At 29.4% G+C, this 21,755-nt stretch overlaps 1 protein-coding gene across 1 annotated transcript; it reads right to left on the bottom strand.

Annotated features, from left to right (window-relative positions):
* Window positions 1-9,063: 9,063 nt before the first annotated feature.
* LOC145326436 (histone-lysine N-methyltransferase SETD7-like) lies at window positions 9,064-20,285 on the bottom strand. The gene is made up of 20 exons (XM_080169787.1): window positions 20,186-20,285; window positions 19,889-19,945; window positions 19,532-19,567; window positions 19,333-19,399; window positions 19,096-19,176; window positions 18,834-18,890; window positions 18,070-18,136; window positions 17,976-18,005; window positions 17,867-17,904; window positions 17,425-17,483; window positions 17,021-17,094; window positions 16,843-16,901; window positions 16,729-16,784; window positions 16,519-16,566; window positions 15,128-15,219; window positions 12,945-12,988; window positions 10,080-10,188; window positions 9,792-9,935; window positions 9,386-9,452; window positions 9,064-9,160 (listed from the first exon to the last, which is right to left on the bottom strand). The coding sequence occupies exons 1-20, from the start codon at window positions 20,283-20,285 to the stop codon at window positions 9,075-9,077; spliced, it is 1,371 nt and encodes a 456-aa protein (XP_080025913.1). The 3' UTR covers window positions 9,064-9,074.
* Between the last annotated feature and the right edge of the window lie 1,470 nt (window positions 20,286-21,755).

Below are 21,755 nucleotides of genomic sequence, written 5' to 3'. Positions count from 1 at the left end.
GAAAATTTAAAATTTTTTTTTAAAAGCTAAACTTTCTTTTCCTTTAAAAGTGATGTTTGATACGATATGACCACTCAGAAGTAGATAAACCAACAGCACTATACGCAACTTGAATTAATTACAGTTTGAATTAAGCAAAGCATTTAACGAAATGTTGTATTATTTTGTTAATGTATAGTTGTGGGTATTTATGTAAATAAAGAACAAAACTAATTCGATTATTTGAAAATTTGTTTCAGCTGTATTTATCTACTTAACAGCCCTCTTAATAGATACAAGTTTTATAGCATAAACAATAAACATTGCCATTGCATTGGAGCGTGCAGGAAACTAAGTTACACCAATTATCCCTGCAATAATTTGACACAGGGTGCAAAAACTTTCTGATTTGAGGGGACATATTATCTAGGGAATAATTCATTAAGAAATAAAAGAAAATTAATAGATAAAAGGTAGCCTGTTACCCTTTAAGGACGGGATACACAACAAAATCTTATTTTAGTGTATCTCTGAACCAAATCTTGCTTAATGATATATGGATATATGGTTAAACGTCCTTTAGACAACCAACCCTTTGTCCGGAAGTACTAACTGTGTCCATTTAGAGCCAAGGCATTCCCGCCTACTCTTACTATTTATGTCGCACATTGTTCGATTATAAACAATGTTTTGATCTTTAATGGGAATCTACCCAATTTGGTTGACGAGAGTGAATTTAACATAAAACTCTGATAATAAGTAATATTAGGGTGTGTGCTATTTATAACAGCTATTTGTTTTTTTAGCCTAATTATCCTTGTTTCTGCTGGACCTTGCATTTGCCACTTAAAGTAAAATTGTTCTAAATTAGTGTAGAGGATAGCTTTGCAAGCTGAAAACAACAAACTATTCAACTATAAAAGTAAAAAATCTTAGAGGAAAAAAATAAACAATTCACCTAAGTTCTTGATTAGATTTTCTTTTTTTTGCTATTAACATTTATTTGATTGCTAGTATAAGACAGAAATGAATATTATGATATCGAAATAGAATGAGAATTTTTTAAAAATACTTTGCTCGTAAACAATTCACCTTATTTATTTATACCAACATATTTTATATTACCATTCCATTTATTACTCGAGAGTTTTCAACTTTCTTACTTTTCCAATTTTATCCAACATAAATGTTTATAAACATTTTGTTGTCCTAAAAAACTTGTCTTATTATAAGGAAAATGAAGTAAAATATGAAATGCAATAGTTAAAGTATGACTCGTATTGAATATATTTATGTATGTCAAATTGCTTGGTTTAAAATATACAAGAATAGAAGTGTATACAGTACAAGAATTGGAAAGCAGACATGGTATAATAAGAGCTCTGTAGAAATGCATGATTTGTGCAGCTCATCAGAGAGTAACACAAAGAAGGAGGGTGCGACTTTTAAGTTTTGATATAGGTAAATAAAGCTTCTTGTTTCATGGATACTTTTCCCTATCCTTATGTTAAGATATAAAGTCTGAATGTTCAGCCAATGTTTAAATCTAAATACAACTTTGACTTATTACATACATATATCTTAACTATTTAAAGCAGTAATAAACATTTGAGAGTAAAAAATAAATTAAAAGATAACGATAAAATATTCTCTATCAAAAATATAGATAATCTAAAATTTAATTGTTTACATCCATCTGTTTTATAATTAGCAAATCAGTTTTAAAATCGGACACAAAAGTATCAAAATGATAATTTTCCGAATAATATATATAGCACTGCTAAAATGGATGTCATTATATTTGTAATTTTTATTAGCACAGATTTAATTCTTCTCTGCGGTCGTAAAAGTACTTTTTAATCATTGTTTAAGGACTTTTCTGTTTATTAAATTCTTTACCAAACTTTCTCTATCGCTGTACATCTTCTTTCCTCTCTCCCCTGCACTTTCCTTAGTCATATGGACACGTCAACATATAAAATACCATTGCCCACACTATCCTTTTTGTCATTTCCTTATGCTAGCTCTAATAGCTAAACCGTCTTTATTCTTCCTCTGTTCCTTTTTAATATGCATTTTTGCTAAAATATTACATCCCTAAAATGCTATTTTTTCTTGTTAACATATTGATTCTTGCTAGAGTATAATAAATTATTTCTTGTTCACAGCAATATATATAAAAACCGCGCATAGACTGAAGTAATATTTTTGTAGGTGAAATATAATATATTATTATATACATACTATTGTATTGATTATACTATGAACATAACAAGTAACATACGGTGTCCACTCAATACCGCATATCTTCACAACTTATAAGTGTTTAATATTAGCAAAACATAAATCATAACGGGTGTTTAATGATATAATTGAAGCGAACTGATATGGTCAGCGATTCAGTGTAAACATTTACAAATTGTTATTGTAGCATATGAGAGTAAATGTAGGGACACCTAAACATATAAGAGTATATGATTGTTTGGTCTATATCTAAAGTCTGGGAGGGAAATATCAGTGCACCAAAATGCTCCGTTTTACTGGCATTGATTTTTTTAAAGCGATGCTTTCTACATTTATTTTGTGCTTGTGAAGGTCTGTACTTAACGTTAGCTCTGAGTTATAGTCTAGAAATGATAAACAACCTTGTAATTTTAATTATTACATTAGGATTCTTGTAACCAAATGCGTGAAGACGGTGTATGCGTAAGGTTTTACCACTCTAAAGCCTATGTGGGTTTAAAAGCTTTAATGTAAATATCTCATTATTATTATTTCATTATTTCATATTTGGCTAGCGATAATCAAAGCAAGACATAAAAAATAGAAACATAAATTATAAAAGAGGTTAAATGAGAAGAGCAGTGGTTTGGCTAAAAATAACATAGCCAAATATTGTAATGTGACGGATAAATAGAGGGACTGTCTAGTAGTTAGAGGGTGGCTGCGCTATAAAACAAGGGTATTTTATAGGACATAATAATAATAATATGTAGTGATTGACATTTTAGTAATATTACTTCTTCATAACATCCAATACAATATTTATATCCCCATTCAGACAATGACTATTATCATTAAAAACTGAATTAAACAAAAAAAGCGTGGAAAGGACTTGTACCCGAAGCGTCACCCCTCCCCTAGAGACAATAGTCAATCTCCTACTTGATAAAAACTTCGGCTTTTTCTACAATATAAATGTTATCCGATATATTTATCCTTGGCTCTGTATCTCCCCCTTTTAAGTCCCCTACATTTTTCACTATTCATAATTTCGGGAAAATGAAAAATATTTGAATTTTGTGAGAGAGAAAATTGTAGCGCAGCTATTGTATCATACAGTTTGTTATTTAACCCCTTAACCCTTACAGATCGGGGGGGGGGGTCATATTGACCCCCCCCCCTCTATTTTTTCAATGTCATTTTTTTGGAGGTAGGATAGAGAGTTGTGACTTCGTGACTTTTTAAGTTTAGTAATTATACGTCGGCAAAAGTTGATTTTATTAGGATATCTGGTCTGTGTCGGTCGTGGTGTCCGGTCAAAGTCGGTTGGCAGCACCAAAATTAAAAAAAAAATTCTAAATAAATCTTAATTTCTACATTATGACTTTGTATATAAGGTAGAAACCTAGAATTTTTATCAATGACCTTATGAGAAAAGTGGTGTTATGACCGTTTAACCGCACCCTGACCGACTTTATGACCAATTTTTGTCCGGCTTTTACTACAGACATATATCATGAATATCGTGGCTTCTATTACAGCTAGAGACCTATAAATTTTTTTGGTAAATCCTTTAGCAATAATAAACAGATAAATATATTAATTGGCACTGCCAACCGCCGTTTTACCGCCGTAACCGCCGAAAATGGCGGTTTCCGTTATTTGCCGTTTTTTGGCGATGATTAGAAAAAGTAATTTTTTTGTTATGAAAAATAAAAGTTCGTCCTAAAATTTGGTCATCCTAGCTGCAAAATTGGCCGCTCTACAGCTGTTTTAAAATTTAGCGGCTGGCCGATAAAAAGCGGCTAAGGAGCGGCCTGACCGCTATGACTAGAAAAAGTAATTTTCTCTAAAAATACACATGAACCACCAGAAAAAAATTTTACGTCTTTATCTGTAACAGAAGTCGAGATAGAGGGGGAGGGGCAATATGACCCCCTTCCCCCCAATCTATTAAGGTGGGAATAGGGGCCCGATCTGTAAGGGTTAAGAAATCATTAATAAACTAAACCAAAACTATTTGTGCTTTTATCTGTATGTTATGCGTGGTATAATATATGTGAGGGTGTCTATGTGTGTGAATGTTTGTCATTTTTTGAAATTGTTCTTCATTCAACTAAAATATTTAAATTGATTTTTGTTTTTACATTGTAGAATAGGCAATTTGGTGTACGAACTTGTCTTACCTAAAGAGTTGAGTTATTGATCAAGGATATAAAAAAGCATAACACAAGAGTATTATCACAAAAGTACTAGAACGAAAATAAAAAGTCATTAAAAAGTTCTGCAATTTCTCAAAACTATAATTGAAAAAATATTTTAAATTATATAAAAACCAGTTAAATGAAAAGAAGTAATTGTTTCATTAAAATACTACTGTTTATAAAGTGTATACATAAAAAGTAATTTTTTTCATATCAAATTATGGCAATCTTAAGGATTGCAACATCAATAAAAGCAATGTAATGTTCATGTATGATAAGGTCAGGGTATCATTGCACTTGCGTTTAATATTCAACTAAAAAAAACTCCCTTACTCAACTTTTATATTATTGTATTGATATACTTTTACATAGATTTTGACGTATAATCTATTTTTACTGTTATATATTATAGATAACACTTATCTAATTATTTTAAATATAAATTTAGATTGACAAGTTTATAAATAACAACAGTGAGTTAAACTATATAAATAAAGTTAAGCTGTGACCAGTCACTTCACTATTTTGTTTCAAACTGCAATATTACTTTTGGTTTGGATTCATATTATTTCATTTCTGTGCTGTCACATTATTTCCGCATAAATATAAACACCAAATATTATTACAAGTTCTTTTTTAATTCAATGATTTAAAATCTTTGGTGGGTTAACGGAAAATGAAGTTAAGGGGGTGAATTTCAGACTTTAAGATGGGTGTTCTTTTAGTGTCAGGGGGTATAGGCCTTATAGGGGTGTTAAACAGACATTTAGAAGATGTAGGGGGTTATAAAACATAATTTTATCTATGCTAACTAAATTTTGTATGAAAGATTTCAAAGACTGTTGATCTGAGGAAATTAAGTAAGCTACAGGGAAGCTTTGAATAAGTCCTAAGTATATATTTACAATACAAAATATACTGTTTTTGTTCAATAACTACATCTTCTTTAATCAGTTTTTTATGTGTAATTGATGGAACACACATTTCTGTCTCACCTCACTTTACCTTTACTTTACCCACTGCCTCTGAAATATCTTTACAAATGGTCCCGCAGACAAAAGTACATCCAATGCATTTCCCCTCAATCTAGTTTTTTTTTTATATTTTAGGTCAAAATGTATATTTCGATGTTTTTTCAAACAATTCTATTTTTTGTAATGAGATTAATGTTGTTTTGAGGCTAAAATACTAAAGGTATAAAATTCTTAACTTTATAACCTCAATTTTTCAAGTCTTCAAGATTTTCAGGATTGTAAAACCGTAATCTAGAAAACATGAGTCAGCAGCCGACGAGCTTCTACCATGGCTTGCTCAAAGCAGCATCAACTGCAACTTGTTGCTGCCGAGCTCTGCATACAAATCACTAGCCAAGCATGATCAAGGAAAACTGCTATAAAATAAGTAGAATTAGTAATTTCATTACTCCTTTCGACATAAGCTTAAAGTTAGTATACTGTAGACAACCAGGTAAAATTTGACAATACATTCTGTAATAATAATATCAAAATTTAATGTTGACTTTCAAATTCTTGGAAGAATTTAAGAAAATGCAATATTCATGTTTTTGCCTTGAATTTGAAAGTTATACTTTGCCCTGAGACTTTGGAAAAAGGGGGTAGCTTGATAAATATCATAAATACTTAATAAATATTATTTCCAAAGAATTGGTGAAGAACTAAATTGAAAATTCAAACCACATTATTTTCAGGGCTCGGCAGCATAAGTGGCATTTAGCTGCACAGCTCATAAAGGCCACACCGTTACCGTTACATAAAGGGTGTGCAAAAAAAATGCGGACCTCTTTAAAATTTATATTGCGCGGCTTGTGTTAATAGTAGAAAAACGTTATGCATACCATTAGAACTGTTATGAAGTCTATTTTTTGGAAATATAAAAACGATTCCTATGCTACGTGTAGTTTAGGAGCTATGTGGTAAAATGTCCCAACTGGCTTAAAACTTGACTTGCGAGTAAATCATTGAAGATTAAATTAAAGGGTATGCAAATAAAAATACGTACATTTTTAAAATTCTAATTGCTCAGCTTGTGTTAATGCATACCATTATGCATACCATTAGAACCGCTATGAAGTCTATTATTTGGAAATATGAAAACGATTCCTGTGCTACGTATAATTTATGAGCTATGTGGTAGAATGTCCCAACTGACTTAAAACTTGACTTGCGAGTAAATCATTAAAGATGAAATTTTTCCACTTTTCTCACATTTTTCAATACAGCTCCCAAACTAAAAATAGCACAAGCCGAGCAGTTTGAATTTTAAAAATGTCCGCATTTTTGCACACACTTTTTTTATCTTTAATGATTTACTCTCAAGTCAAGTTTTAAGTCAGTTGGGACATTCTTCTACGTAGCTCCTAAACTATAAGTAGCACAGTAATGGTTCTTATGTTTCCATAAAATAGACTTCATAGCGGTTCTAACGGTATGCATAACGTTGTTCTACTATCAACACAAGCCGCGCAATTTGAATTTTAAAAAGGTACATATTTTTTATATACTTTAATCTTTAATGATTTACTCGCAATTAATTCAAGATTTAAGGCAGTTGGGACATTTTACCACATCGCTCCTAAACTATACGTAGCACAGGAAACGTTTTTATATTTCCAAAAAATAGACTTCATAACGATTCTAATGGTATGCATAACGTTTTCCTACTATTAACACAAGCCGCGCAATCTAAATTTAAAAAGGTCCGCATTTTTTTTGGACACCCTTTAAGTAACATAGTTACCAACAGTCACAGTCACGTGGCTTAAAATGTGATAATAGAAATATCTCGACAAATATATTTTTTGTTTCAATAAAGATTCTATAAATTTTATCTTTCCCTTTTTATTTTTTACTTTTTATCCACTACTTTGTCCCATATTTAACAAATTATCTCCAAATATTTAAGTCTTTATCTGCTACTGTTCTAGATTGCAAAGAAAAGCCATTTTTTGATCTCAGATTATATTACACATTATGTTACATATATTCTAAGTAATTCATTCTATATTGATTTATCAGAACCGTACACGGTCAATTGCTTTCTATATATTTAATTATCAGTACACTTATCACTAATCTGAGCTCGGCCATGAAAATACATTTAGGTAGACAAACTATCGACTAATTATTACTTGCTATACTTGTAAAAAAGTTTTTACTCAGACAAAACTGTAATGAAGGAACCTTCAACTTTAATATACAAAACTTCACATTGGCAAACAGGAAATTTATTTTTTTATTTGATGTACTTCAGCTAATTACATGGTAGAGTTTGTCATTCTATTTTTCTAAATGTATGATATAAATTTTCAACCGGAGAATTTACATTAGGTTATATTGTGATAGTATGATTGAAAAACTAAGTATTAAAAAGCAGATGCTAAGTGGTCATATTCATAAGAAATTAAAATTTTATATATATTTATTATAATCTCAGAAGAACACATTTTAGGCTTATATGTATGCTTCGCCCCTAGAATCTAGAGACTTTTCCCTACAGGTTCCGAGGAGATTTTGAATAAAATTTTAAATCTTTAAAAATATTTTCATATACTTCTTTAATTTTTTTTATTTATTTATATTTATATTCTTTTCCCTAATGAGCCAAATCGGTTCAGTGGATACCGACATCTTAACTTCAGACAGATGGACAGACAGACGAATAGACATTATTATACTTTATTTTATTGAATTTGTTTGTCTGTATTCGAAGTTAATTTGGCAACTGCGATTTCTTGAAATCTTTACTAACTATGAGCAGATTCTACTACTGTTGCTTCATTTATTCCACTCGGCAGCGGCTGTTGATTTGCGATTTTTTGTAGCATTAGAACCATGTAAACCTTGGTTGATATTGAGAGAAAATGGATGTCAGTCCTTGTCTAAAGCATTGTTTGCTACTTCAAACTTTATAAACTCACATCAAATACACATTTTTATAAAACTTGAACCATTACAAGTCACAGAATAGTATAAGTTTGTGAGTATATGTGTAAGGAACTTGTAATTAATAGTAATAGTATGTATAATAATAGTATCTCTTAACCATTATGTTTTGTTAAGGCTGACAGTTTCTAAATTAAGGATAAAATAGAATAGAATTATTACATATAACCCATATATTTCAACAATATATTGCAAAACTTTTGAAAATATACATTTTCCAGGATGCTTTGCACGAATTTCTGTTTTACAAAAACTAGCCTGCCGTTTAAAATTATCGTTAGGGAAAGAATTGGATGATTGGATTGACAAAATGCCGGGAGAGTAAGACTGAGGGAAATGTATTCCTACGTATACTCCATACATTTACATTTATCGTCACTTCTTTTGCAAGACGTTTCGTGATTATGATAAATATATTTTATAAGATAAGTTTGGCGATTATTTATATGAATTGGTATTTTTTTGTTCTACTTGTGTATTTATTTCATTAAAGACAAATATTTATACTAAAATAGGGATGACAATATCAACAATCAATTGTAAAGGACAGACAGGTTATAATATACAGAAAACCCTTCTTCTGAGATAGAAGTTTGATAATGCTCTGTTTTCTGCTAATTTAGATATTTCAGACAAGTAGACAGTGCTAAAAATAGAGTAGCACCGTTACAAAAAGATAAAATAAGTTTGACAAATGTATTCTAAATTATTTATTAGCTCTAATACCCAGAGGTCTTTTAACATTGCATTCCATCCAATCTTTATAAGATACTCCTTCCTTTGCAAATATACCTTAAAAAATACAATTGAATGATTTATGAAAATAAAACCTTTTTACTATTGATTTATTTCTAAACTACATGAAATTTGTTGTTTTTTGCTTGAATGAAGAATGGGTCAACCCTCCTAAGGAAATTAAACTTGTAATTTCAATAACTCTATATAGGACAGAATGAAGTGTCAAATAAAAAGCTTTTTTACGAGCATTGAGTAAAAACGACAAATTTATTTTCTTACTATCTTTCCAGGCATGTTGATACCAATCAGGAGAATCTTCTAAATCATATCCATAACCAACAAATACCTAAAAAGATGTATTACCATTGTTTGCCTTTATCATTCATTGTAAATAATTCAAAAGAAGATATGAGGTCATTAATGGACGAATTTTCTATTAGAAGATTATTAAATGCCATGAAAATTATTAACAGGAAAAAAAGCATCTTTAAAATATCGACCTACAATAGCAAAACAAAAATATTCAAAATATGAATCATTGCCATATAAAAATCCTTTTGCATAAACTGTGATACTTTTATTAATGAACAACCCAAAATATTTTTTGTATAATTTACACATATGTATCCCATGGTGGTAAAAGATTTTTCTATTGCTTTTTTCCTGAATAATAAACCACACTTACCTCTTCTCCTTTAAAAATATCCGCAATAGTGATAATACAAGGAATAACACCAAACTTTGGATGATCATAAACAACAAATTCTGAATTTGGTAGAAAACTGTGATTACACTTGTGAGCTAGTGTGCAACAATATGACTTCGTGGCCTGAACAAGTTTCGTTATTTACTTTTTGTTGCTTATTAGAAAAATACAAAGTTTTGTTGAGATACGTGCACAAATTCATTAATATTTTTGTAACATTTATCAAAGATTAACTGATAAAAAATAATAGTATAAAAATAAGCTTACCTGTGCCCAGACAGGTATATCAATAGTACCCGCTGGGATATTTGATGGATCAAATATTTTATAATTATTAGTCTCCCATGTTGTAGGATCAAATTCTTGAGGATTTGCCCTAAAAATTCATAATAATAATTTTCAATTAATTACGTCGATTATAAGGCATTTAATAATAATGAACTTTGATTAACTATAATCAAAGATGTTTTCAATACACATAGACATTATTTTTCAGTAATAGTAGCGACCCTAGCCTGTTGATGCGTATCCCCAAGTTGTAATTAAAAAAAATATGCAGACCATTTTACTTTTCACAGATTGATAGGCGTTGCTACAAAAGACCTACAAAAGACCAACGCCTACAAAAGACCTACTCTACAAAAGACCAACGCCTACAAAAGACCAACTCTACAAAAGACCAACGCCTAAAAAAGACCAACTCTACAAAAGACCAACGAATATATATTGTTATATAAACATCAAATTTATTAATAAAGTAATACATAATCAATACATGGCCGCAGCGCTCGGCCCCCTGGCCTGCCTAGCCGCGGGTGCTCGGCCCCTTGCCTATAACCTAACCTAACTTTACCTAAATATTGTAAAAAAAATATTAAAAGAAGTTGTATCAACTTTTTTGCTTTTTATTTAAGATAGCTAGCCGGTCCTTTCAGTAAGTAGTAGATGTAAAATTTTTCATAGAATTCAGATATGCAATCGGTTTTTTTGTAGACCTCTTATTTTTTAAGTAATTTAAGTTTTTTAAAAAAATAATTAAGTCGGTTTTAAGGTACTAAAACGCAACAAAATAAAAGAATAAAATGGCCAGTATGAACAAAAATAGTAAGATCTTTAATTTGACACCTTACTTTTAAAATTCTGTTGAGTAATTATTGAAAAAATCTATTTTTTTAACCTCGGTTTAATAAAAACTTTAGACCTAAATATTTTCTCAAACAGACATAAAAAACATGGGTTCATATATACCTTTAGAATCAGAAAAATATTACGAATCTATTCTAAGCAATATTGAAAAAGTTTTATAAAACTATAATAAAAAAAATAAGTTTATTTTAAGAATCATAATTTTCGGCTTTAAAGGGTTAGCTTAAACCAAACCTGAAAAAAACCTAAACAAAAGACAATGCAATGTAGCAGATATTTTTTAAACACAAGAAACAATAATGTATTTTTAACTGCATTGTTTTGAAGTTTATAAACAGACTGATGCATATTTGTTCATAATGTTTCATTCTTTACATGTTCTTTAATATCACTATATTTATTGTAGTATCTATTGTATATATTGTATGAACGTTCTCCTTTTTTTCTGGCAATTCTATAGGTTAATTTTATAGATTAAGCTTCCCGATTCGTCAATTTTTGCGATTTGTGATTGGCTAGTTTAGTAGTTACAATTCTTAAAATAACTTTTTTATTTTTTCTATTTTTTATTACAATTTTTTTAAACTTTTTCAATTTTGCTTACAATGGATTCATATTATTTTTCTCATTCTAATGGTATATATGAACCCATATTTTTTATGTCTGTATGAGAAAGTATTTAGGTTTAATGTTTTGATTAAACCGAGGTTAAAAAAATAGATTTTTTCAACAATTACTCAACAGAATTTTAAAAGTAAGGTGTCAAATTAAAGATCTTACTATTTTTGTTTATACTGGCTATTTTCTTCTTTTATTTTGTTGCGTTTTAGTACCTTAAAACCGACTTAATTATTTTTTTTAAAAATTTAAATTACTTAAAAAATAAGAGGTCTACAAAAAAAAACCGATTGCATATCTGAATTCTATGAAAAATTTTACATCTACTACTTACTGAAAGGACCGGCTAGCTATCTTAATTAAAAAGCAAAAAAGTTGATACAACTTCTTTGAAAAAATCTACCAACCACTTTTTGTAAATCAACGAAATTCTAAAATATAATTAAGGTAATGTACGATAAACATTCATACATTATTACATATAAGTTAGGTTAGGTTAGGTTATAGGCAAGGGGGCCGAGCGCCCGCGGCTAGGCAGGCCAGGGGGCCGAGCTCTGCGGCCATGACCTTCTAGCATTACGATTTTTTGTAGAGTAGGTCTTTTGTAGGCGTTGGTCTTTTGTAGAGTTGGTCTTTTGTAGGCGTTGGTCTTTTGTAGAACCGAAGAGTAGGTCTTTTGTAGAGTAGGTCTTTTGTAGCAACGCTGATTGATAGCCCTCCCACTGCACTGTATTGGGGCCAGATAAAAAAGTTGATTTTAGTGTTAGGCAAAAATGATTTTGCAATTGTATCAGTAATTACGTCTAATAACGTCCTTTGCTAATTTTAAGATCCAACTAAATCTAATTTTTGAAAAATTTAAGTTTTAAAATTTCAAGTTCAAATTTCATCCCCTAAGAGCTTACACTAATCCATGGTAAGAAAAACAAATATTTTTGAATTCTTTACAACTTTGCTTTTATGGAGTCTTTCATAAAACCACTCTATATATGATTTATTTAAGGCTGAATTTCCGTGACCTCAGCAAAGCAACTGATAAAAATGGCCATTGATTAACTCCCTTCAGGAGTGGTTTTATGAAGAGCTTTATACAAGCAAACTTTTTGCAAAATTTAAAATTGGTAATCTTTGCTTTTCTTGTTATGATTGTTCGGTAACTCCAAGGGGATGAAAATTGAACTTAAAATTCTAGAATGGAGATTTTCAAAAATTTTCATCTCTCAGTTATGTGTCATACCCCCTTCCTTTTCTCCCCCCCCCCCCTCTCCACGACCGTTAAGGGTTAAGGGGGTGTAGACCCTTGTCAAGGTGGGAGTAGGGCGTGAGTACAATCAACACTAGACAAGATTCTAAATATGTTAAAAGTACCTGGATCCATTGTAAAAGGCCAAAACCGTGTTCGGCTCTACGTCCTAAAATAATCATTAAGTTTTTTACCCTTTTTTTTAGGCCAAGCTGTTTTGTAGATGCTCGAAACATGAAAAAAAAGTTTTAAAAATTTAAATTTATGATGTTTATAAAATTTGAGAATTAATCTGAATTTAATTCCCTAAATTTTACAGGATATAATTCTAATTTGCACAACTTTTAAACAAAACAAGGATGACAACATCCATAAGATAGACTGATAAAATATTTAGTTTTAGTGTGTCTAAACTCAATAATTGAGAAAAGCAAAAGTATTCATTATCATAGTTTTAAAAATGTATCTGTTTATCTTATTACTTACCTATATTTATAAATTCCTTTAAATCCTCTTATCTTAACATTTTAGGCTTTTCGGGCTATAGTTCAGAGCCCTTTGTTTTTTTACAATCAAAATTTCTGATATTTAAAACCCAAAATGTAGGTTTTTTATTCGTTATAAAACAAACATCTTAAATTTTATACAACAATAATTAGAGAAACTGAGATTTGTTGAGCAACTTTCTTTGACTCTTAAAAGAGTTAATCATTTTTTTCAGATTTTGTCCTAAAATCTACAGATACATATGACTTGCTGTTTGCAAAATAGAGTCAATAAAGTTTATAAATTTGTTTGTAATGATCTTGTAAAATCTAAATTATCACTAAAGTGTAAATAAATGACAAAGTTATGAAAAAATAATACTTCGGTTTGCATTTTTAAATCTTATTGACAGTACGAAAAATGTTAGTATGATAAACAAACAAACATTTTACGGATCAGTAATATTTAACATAATATCATTTGACATAAATTCATTTCACACAAAACAGTTGACATAAAAACACGTGACATAAAGGTACACCTCACATAAAAACGTTTTACATAAATTTACATTTGACATAAAGGTACATTTGACATAAAGGTACATTTGATATAAAGGTACACTTGGCATAAAGGTACATTTGACATAAAGGTACATTTGACGTAAAGGTACATTTTACATAAAGTTACATTTGACATATAGGTACATTTCACATAAAGGTACACTTCAGATAAAGGTATATTTCACATAAAGATACATTTCATAAAAAAAAAACTTTTATGTCAAACATTATTTATGTAAAATGCTTTTTAAGTCAAACTTACCTTTTATGTCAACTGTACCTTTATTTGAATTTAACTTTATGTGAAACCATTCTATTTGATATCTAACTTTATGTGAAGTGTAATTTTATGTCAAATATGCCTTTATTTAAAGTTTATCTTTATGTAAAGTGTAACTTTATGTGAAGTGAACTGAAATTTATCTTTAGGTAAAGTGTATCTTTATGTGTAAAATTTGTATGTGAAGTTTACTTTTATATGAAATGCATCTTTATTTGAAGTGCAACTTTATGTGAAAGATTTTTATGTGAAGTTTACCTTAAAGTAAAATGTAATTTTTGTGAAACGTTTTTATGTGAAATGTATCTTTATGTGAGGTGTACCTAAATGCCAAATGTACCTTTATGTCAAACGTACCTTTATGTGAAATGTACCTTTATGTCAAGTGTACATTTATGCCAAGTGTACCTTTATGTGAAATACGTTTGTGTGAAACGTATTTATGTAAAGTGTACCTTTAGGTGAATGAGTTTATGTTAAATGATACTTTATGTTAAATGTTTTATGATAAATGAACTTATGTGAAGAGGTTTTATGTCAAATATTACTGATCCTATTTTACAGCTAGGATGTATTGAATCGAATGTAAACATTCTTTTATTCGCATTCGTAATTTTGTAATTGTGAAATTGATGGCAAAACCAAAACACACGATTTTAAATGACACAGTGAAACAAACAGACACGGACTCACATTGAATGCTATCAAAACTATTTTAAGATAATAGATTAACTAAAAATGACCGCATAAGTTTGCGTAAATAAGTGACGTTGCAAAAATATATTTACGATAACCCTTTTAGGAAAAAGCTTGTCCCGAAATCAACAAATATATTGGCCTTGATATTTTACTTACAAGTTACATTTTACCTTTTTATGTCAAGTTTCAGTAAAAGAGCGACAAACTTCCCCAATTTCGTAAATCTTAAATGAAGGACATAGAATATCTTTGCAACAAAACGTGAAACTTATATTTTTACCTTAATAACAAATATCCCCTCAGCTGCACCAGGAATATTGGATTTCTTTATCTCAATAGTTTTACTCTCATAAGGATCTTTCAATGTCAAATCTAAAAAGATAATTATTTCATAGTAAAGCGACGTTTTTTACTTCAATTACTTCAATTTTATTCTTTTACAATCTTCAGAAATATACTGATGATTATATCTATTATTATTTTGAATATAAGAATAAAAACAAGGATGACAAAATCAATAAAGGCTAAGGTATTTCTTTAATAATCTCCAATTTCAATATAAAAATAGACTTCATAGATATTACAAATTTAATGAGTTTCCTTGAGAAGTTTCGTGCATTATATTACATCAAAGTTTAAAAATTCTAAAAATAGGAAATAACAAATAAATTCGCCGATTATGAGATGAACGTTGTACACATTTATATACATATATGATAACTAATACTAATTTTGTAAAAATGATCAAAAAAAGCTAGGGTAAAGAACATTACCAATTCCAACTTCTTTATAATTAACTAACGGCTTCGCCCTTAGCCTCTAGGGGCATTGCCCCAAAAGCTTTGATCAAACTAATTTTTCGTGTTTTAGATTTTAAAGAAAATTTTTAAAAAAATTTGGGGGGGGGGGTGTAGTAGACCCCACTATTTTAATTTTAGTTTTAAAAGAAAATTTATTTTTTTTGGGGGGGGGGTATTTTTCATTTTTTGGGGGGTTAGGGGTGTCCCACCCCCAAAGAAAATAGTTATAAACCTTCACGGGACCTATGAGAAGCTACCCTGTAAAGGAGAACCCGATCGGTTCTGCGGTTAGCGAGATCCTTCGCTACAAACAGACAAAAAGACAGACATCCTTCTACTTTGTATTATAGATATGTTTATTTATGGTAAATTTATTAGATCCAGACCACCTACGATCAATCAAAACACGCAAAATTAAAGTTCAGAATTAAATATTGTCAAAAACCGAGTAAAATTGAAGAAACGGAATTAGATGAATACAATATATACAGATTAAGGAAAACAAAGCTTTTGAGAACATGCTTTTCGAGATAAGAAAATTCTAAATACAGGTCAAATATGTGCACATCAAATTTAATAGCTATTTATGAAAGATATTTAAGATTATCACATTAACAGTTTTTAACTTAACACATTCAATCAAAATAATTAACTAGTTTTATATGTTCTATAACTAAGTTTAGATATCTATATGAAAAAAAAACAAAGAACTTAACAAAGCAATTTTTTGCAGGGTGAACTTTTGAAACTATTTCAATACTTTTTAATTCTAGCTGAAAAAAAAATCATTATGGTTAGTTAGGTATAACAAGATAAACAACCATAGATTGTTTAAAACAAATTGAACTTGAACATCACTATAACTAATCACCTAATTGCCCTACCAAAGAGTTTTGAGTAATTTCTGCACTTTTACCAACTAAGAATAAATTAATCATTATTATTTCAGATTATGTTTTACTTTTTCGCTCCTATAAATATCTCAATCAAGTTCAAATTTCCTTTAATTTTAATTGAAAAAGTGTAAGAAATAATTATTAGTTTATCAATATTTAAAAATTATGATTTTATGACATGTCACCTGTACAAATTTTATCAAACGTTCCAATTTCTCTGAAATGAAATGGTCCCTTCGGCCTAAACAAATAATAAATATTGCATTTTTTACCTTATTTTTTAAATTTAATGAAAATACCTGCCAAAAACTGGAATTTTAACACCTTGCTCTCCATCAATTATACTTTGTACTTCAGCCTTTAAAATTTAAAATTGTTGTAATTGAATTATAGATATTGTATTCTTTTAACAGTAAACATTACAGCATCAAAGAAATTAAGATTTCTTTTTTTTTAAAATTCAATTTATAAAATTACCTCTTGTGCTTTAATAAGTTCTCCTTTTTCAAACACTCCAACAAGAGCAGTTAAGAAGTCAGGATAAATATAAGCTTAAAAAGAAGCATTAAAACTTTTTTGGATGATCTTTTATCTATCACAAAAAAAATAATTTTAAAATTCTTTGTATACTGTACATTGCTAAATACATTGCAAGTACAATTTTGTTAATATGTAATATTTAAAATTAATTTCTCATGATCTGAGTTTCACTATAAATACATAAATAAATTTGTTTAGCCTGTTTATTTTCGTGTTGTGGGAGTGAGTACACTAATGAGCATCTCAAACATACCGATGACGGAAAGACTTTTTTTAAAATTTGCCACACATACCAAAATCCAAGAGAGCTAATTTATTTTTTTGAAATGTTAAACTTCTACCTATTCTACATCCACTGAATTCTCCATCAACAACTCTGCCAACTATACTCCCGCCTCCCCTAAAAACATTATCTGCCTTTAGTGATGTATCAAATTAGTATGAAAACAATAGTTTGATTTTATCTATTTATGTGAAATTGTTTACAAATATACTTGATAAAATCCAGTTTTTTAGTTTTGACCTACAATTGGTTTTATTTCGGCGGAATTACTCCTTCTTTGAAAAAGCTTAAAATATATTTCCTCTGTTGGTATGGAAACTCTAAATTAGTTAATTAATGTATTTTTGAACTAAGAAAAGCGTTTGATAATGAATAAACATTATTGTATGCAAAATAGGTGATTGATTACATAATAAAATGCTAAATTTTCTGTGGTCATTCTAGATTTTCTTTCGCTAATTTGTTAATCCTGATGTCACACTTCTTTACTATGTTAATACCTTTTAATCCTCCAACAAACACCGACAGGTTTTCCGTTCTAAAACATTAATATTAATATTTTTACCATGATTTTGGTGTTAAAAACAAATATTTAATTTTTTGTTTAACCTGATAGCTACCAACAAAAGTAAGCCTTCCCTGAAAATACATAGTTAAATAAAAAAAATAATTGTTTGAAACTAACAAAAAAGTTGTCTTTTACCTTTTTGTCAAACTTTCTTGTAAAGCCATGAAGAATTCCCGTCTTAAAATATCCTTCTAACCAACATCTTCAATTAAAATAATATTAAGATAAGAAATAAAATTGAGTATTTTAGTACAAAGCAATTCTACAAGTGTGTGGTTGTCTGTTTGACTGTCTGTAACGCTAGTTTTAAAAGAGGCAGGCAGAATGGAAGTGTAGTTGGATGTATCCACTCCGGATTAGATACATCCAACTAAACAAAATTAAGTGGATGGATACACCCCCCAACTGCCCGCCTCCTACACCCTCTGAACCCCCTACATCCACCTAAAAGGATGTCAACAAAACCCTCTGCACGCCAGGGTTTTTAATTATTTGTTTTCCTGAATACTTCTACCCTTTTCTTTGTTTTTACGGTCTCTTATGTTTCTTTTAAAAGCTTTGCTATTAGTAGAGTTTTTGTCTGTATTTTTTTATATTTTTATTTTCATTTAATTACTAAAGTAAAGTTCAAAGTTCTTATGCATTACAAAACTGCCTAGGTGTTTTTTTTTAAAAAGTTCAAGATTAATCATGCAACAAAACGTACGGGAAGAAAGTCGCCCAAAAAATCAGCATGTGACGTAATGAAAATGAGGGAGATGAGAGGGTAAGTTGGAAAGAAAACCCCTAAAAAGAATTGGATATTTCCTCATTTTTATGACGTCACATACTGATTTTTAGAGCGACTTTCTCCCTGTACAACAAAATATTTTTTTCTATAAAAATGACCAAAGAAATACCTATCTTCGAAAAATACTCTTGCTTTACCATTCAAGTATCCATTTATATATTCTCCTCTAAACAAATCATTATTGGATAGCTCCTATTGTTAATTTAGGAATGTTAGAATTGTCCTATTGATTTGCATTTTATTTTTTTCGGACTTTTAATAATTTTATAATTAATTATATTATTATAGAATAATCGACCCAATTGTTTCAGAGATCTTGTCAGACTTATATTCAGATGGACAGACAACTTTGATACGGCAAATATTCTTACCTAATACTTACAACTGATTTGACCGGATCTTGAATTAATATTTCACAGTAACCATGGCGCAGCCCATTTACAAAATTTCCACTAGAAGAGTTAATAAGTATTTAAATAATGAATTCCATTAATTACCAAAAATTGCAGCTACTTCATAAATTGTGCATTGATACGCACGTCTCATTATTGTCACTTTGCACAAACAGTATTTTAGATACACAGTTAAACAAATTTTTACACTTTAACCTGATTAAATCTCCATTGTCTAGTTGTATTTCTTGAAAAGATTGTTCTGAAGTTCTTTTAACAAAATCTATGAGAAAAAAAGGCGAAAACAAGTAAACAAACAAACAGAAAATAGCTATGACCAAATGAAAGGATCTGAGAAAAGATTATAAATCTTATACAACAAAACTTTATTAATTTAAATTTAAAAAAAAATCACCTTTGAGATCTTCAAAACTAAATACCTCAAAAGTCTAATGAAATTTTCAAATCAATTTGCATGTTCGATTTTGTTGAAAATGGAAAAAACTATTCATATGCTTTTTGAAAAACTTATAATTAAATCTTTAGGAGCAAGTAAATCATAAGAAGTATGAAAATGAAATGAAATAGTAAGAACTGCTAGAAAGAGCTTCATTGGCTAGGAGTACAGATAGTAGTAATAGATTTGATTTTGTATAAATGACCCTTCCATAAATAATATAATTCACCAAGTTTTTTTACCATTTATTTTGATTTTTTAAAGTAAGAAATTGAAAATTATGAAGAAATTTTGGACCGATTTGTAAATATTCCTTTGAATTTTTGTCAACTGGAGATTTATCTGCCCCTATCTTGATATCAGTAAAATTATCTAAAAAAAATGACATGCTTCATTACATATTTGATATTTGATCTACATCATTGCGATATACGCTCAATAATTGGTAAAATCCCTCAATCTGATGAGTGGACCCCTATTGAGCACTCTCTATCCCTCTCCCCATATTTATCATTAAAAACTTAATTTCTAACCAATACAACATAAATATCAAATTTTAACTTGATATGAAGAAAAGTCCTTAATGAATGAGGTTTTATCATTAAAAGTTACCTAGTTTAATACCAGTACTGCCCGTACATCTCATTTTCCTCACCCATTGTTCCAATTCTTTGGCTATCTGCTCCTTTTCAGATAACTCCTTTTTAACCATTCTTCTGAATTATGATTTTTAATGTTAGATTATTAATTAATTTATATACTAGCTGGCGCTGCTGCGCCCCTAGCATCTCTGTTTTCAAATGGTTAAGTAGGAAGGGGACATAAAAATAGACATCTCAAGCAAGTATGTCCAAGGAGGGGGGGGGGGCTGGTCAAGGGGTTGATTATCTCCCCCCTTTCGGGGTGCCGTAGACAATGAAAAGTTAGATTTTATTACTTTTTGGAGTGAGTTATTATGGTTGTCGTCATACTTCGTACAATAAAAAAAGAAAAAATTTGTTTTTCATAAATTAATTGCGGCATCAAAGCCTTATAAAATTATTATATTTACATAAAGATCGGATGCAATTTTACATATTTACTATCCTCTAAATGTCACAAATAAGTTGTTTTTGTTTCAGTTTATTTCATTGTAAGATAATTTTAAACAAGGATGACAACATCCATAAAAGAGAAGCTCTGAAACAGTAGGACAAAAACATTAACACTTGAAGAATGTAATCACTGAATAAGCAGAATATAAATGTGTAAATCTAAACAAAAGTGTAAGCAAATTTGTGACAAAACTATTGAAATACAGTATACTGTTTATGGACATAGTTACATTTTTAGGATTTGCTTATAGAGTTGCTTCGCTTATAACATTTACCTTGATAGGAGTCAGTATTCAAAAAATCAGATTAATAGGATAATAAAATTATACAAAAAAATTTATCGAAAAAGTTAAAAAATCAGCATCTTTTAAATAAATGTATGGGATTTCTGGTAACGAATATAGTGATACTATACTTTCTAAATCGTATCTAACTGTTATAGTAATCATCATGCTAAGTGTGAAATCGATTGGACTATTCTAATATGTCTAAATTAACGAAAAGAGCTAATCGTTCCAGACGAACGGACTCTAATTATGGAAAAACTTTGCCTTTAAAAGCATTTAGATAGAGGCATATTAAAAATACTATTATTGTCTGTTAGATATAAAAAAATCAGAACGACATCTTAAAAAATAAAACAAAATATGATTTATTGAAATACATTTTTTCTTTAAGGAATTCTTTTCTACTATTAGGGTCGGTCCGTCCTTTCTGAAAGGTGACCTCTTTTCGTTAATTTAGACATTTTAGAATGGTCCTATCTATTTCTAACTTAGCATGGTGATTCCTGTAACAATTTGGTACGATTTAGAAAGTGTGCCAACTCTATAATCGTTACCATAATGTCCGTTATGTTCATTTTAAATGTTGATTTTTAACATTTTGACAACATTTTTTATATGTGATATAATTGTCCCATAAATCTGATTTTTGGAATTTACGAACAATTTTGTTAAAACTTATACATGAAAATGCTGCTTATTCAGTTCTGACATTCTGTAAGAGTTTGACCTATTGTTCCAAAACTTCGCTTTCATGGATGATGTTATCCTTGTTTTTTTAAATCAAGCTATTCAATTCTATAT

Source organism: Acartia tonsa, chromosome 8 (assembly GCF_053477335.1).
Source record: "Acartia tonsa isolate MP-2025a chromosome 8, ASM5347733v1, whole genome shotgun sequence".
In the NCBI taxonomy this organism is placed as follows: domain Eukaryota; kingdom Metazoa; phylum Arthropoda; class Copepoda; order Calanoida; family Acartiidae; genus Acartia; species Acartia tonsa.
This window is presented reverse-complemented; position numbering and strand designations above follow the sequence as displayed.

Coding starts and splice junctions, on each gene's coding strand:
- LOC145326436 (XM_080169787.1), bottom strand. CDS start 20,285: ATGGTTAAAAAGGAGTTATCTGAAAAGGAGCAGATAGCCAAAGAATTG. Junction 16,567..16,728: donor GTTTGATAAAATTTGTACAG/GTGACATGTCAT, acceptor ATTTATTCTTAG/TTGGTAAAAGTGCAGAAATT. Junction 12,989..15,127: donor AGGGGATATTTGTTATTAAG/GTAAAAATATAA, acceptor TGATTATTTTAG/GACGTAGAGCCGAACACGGT.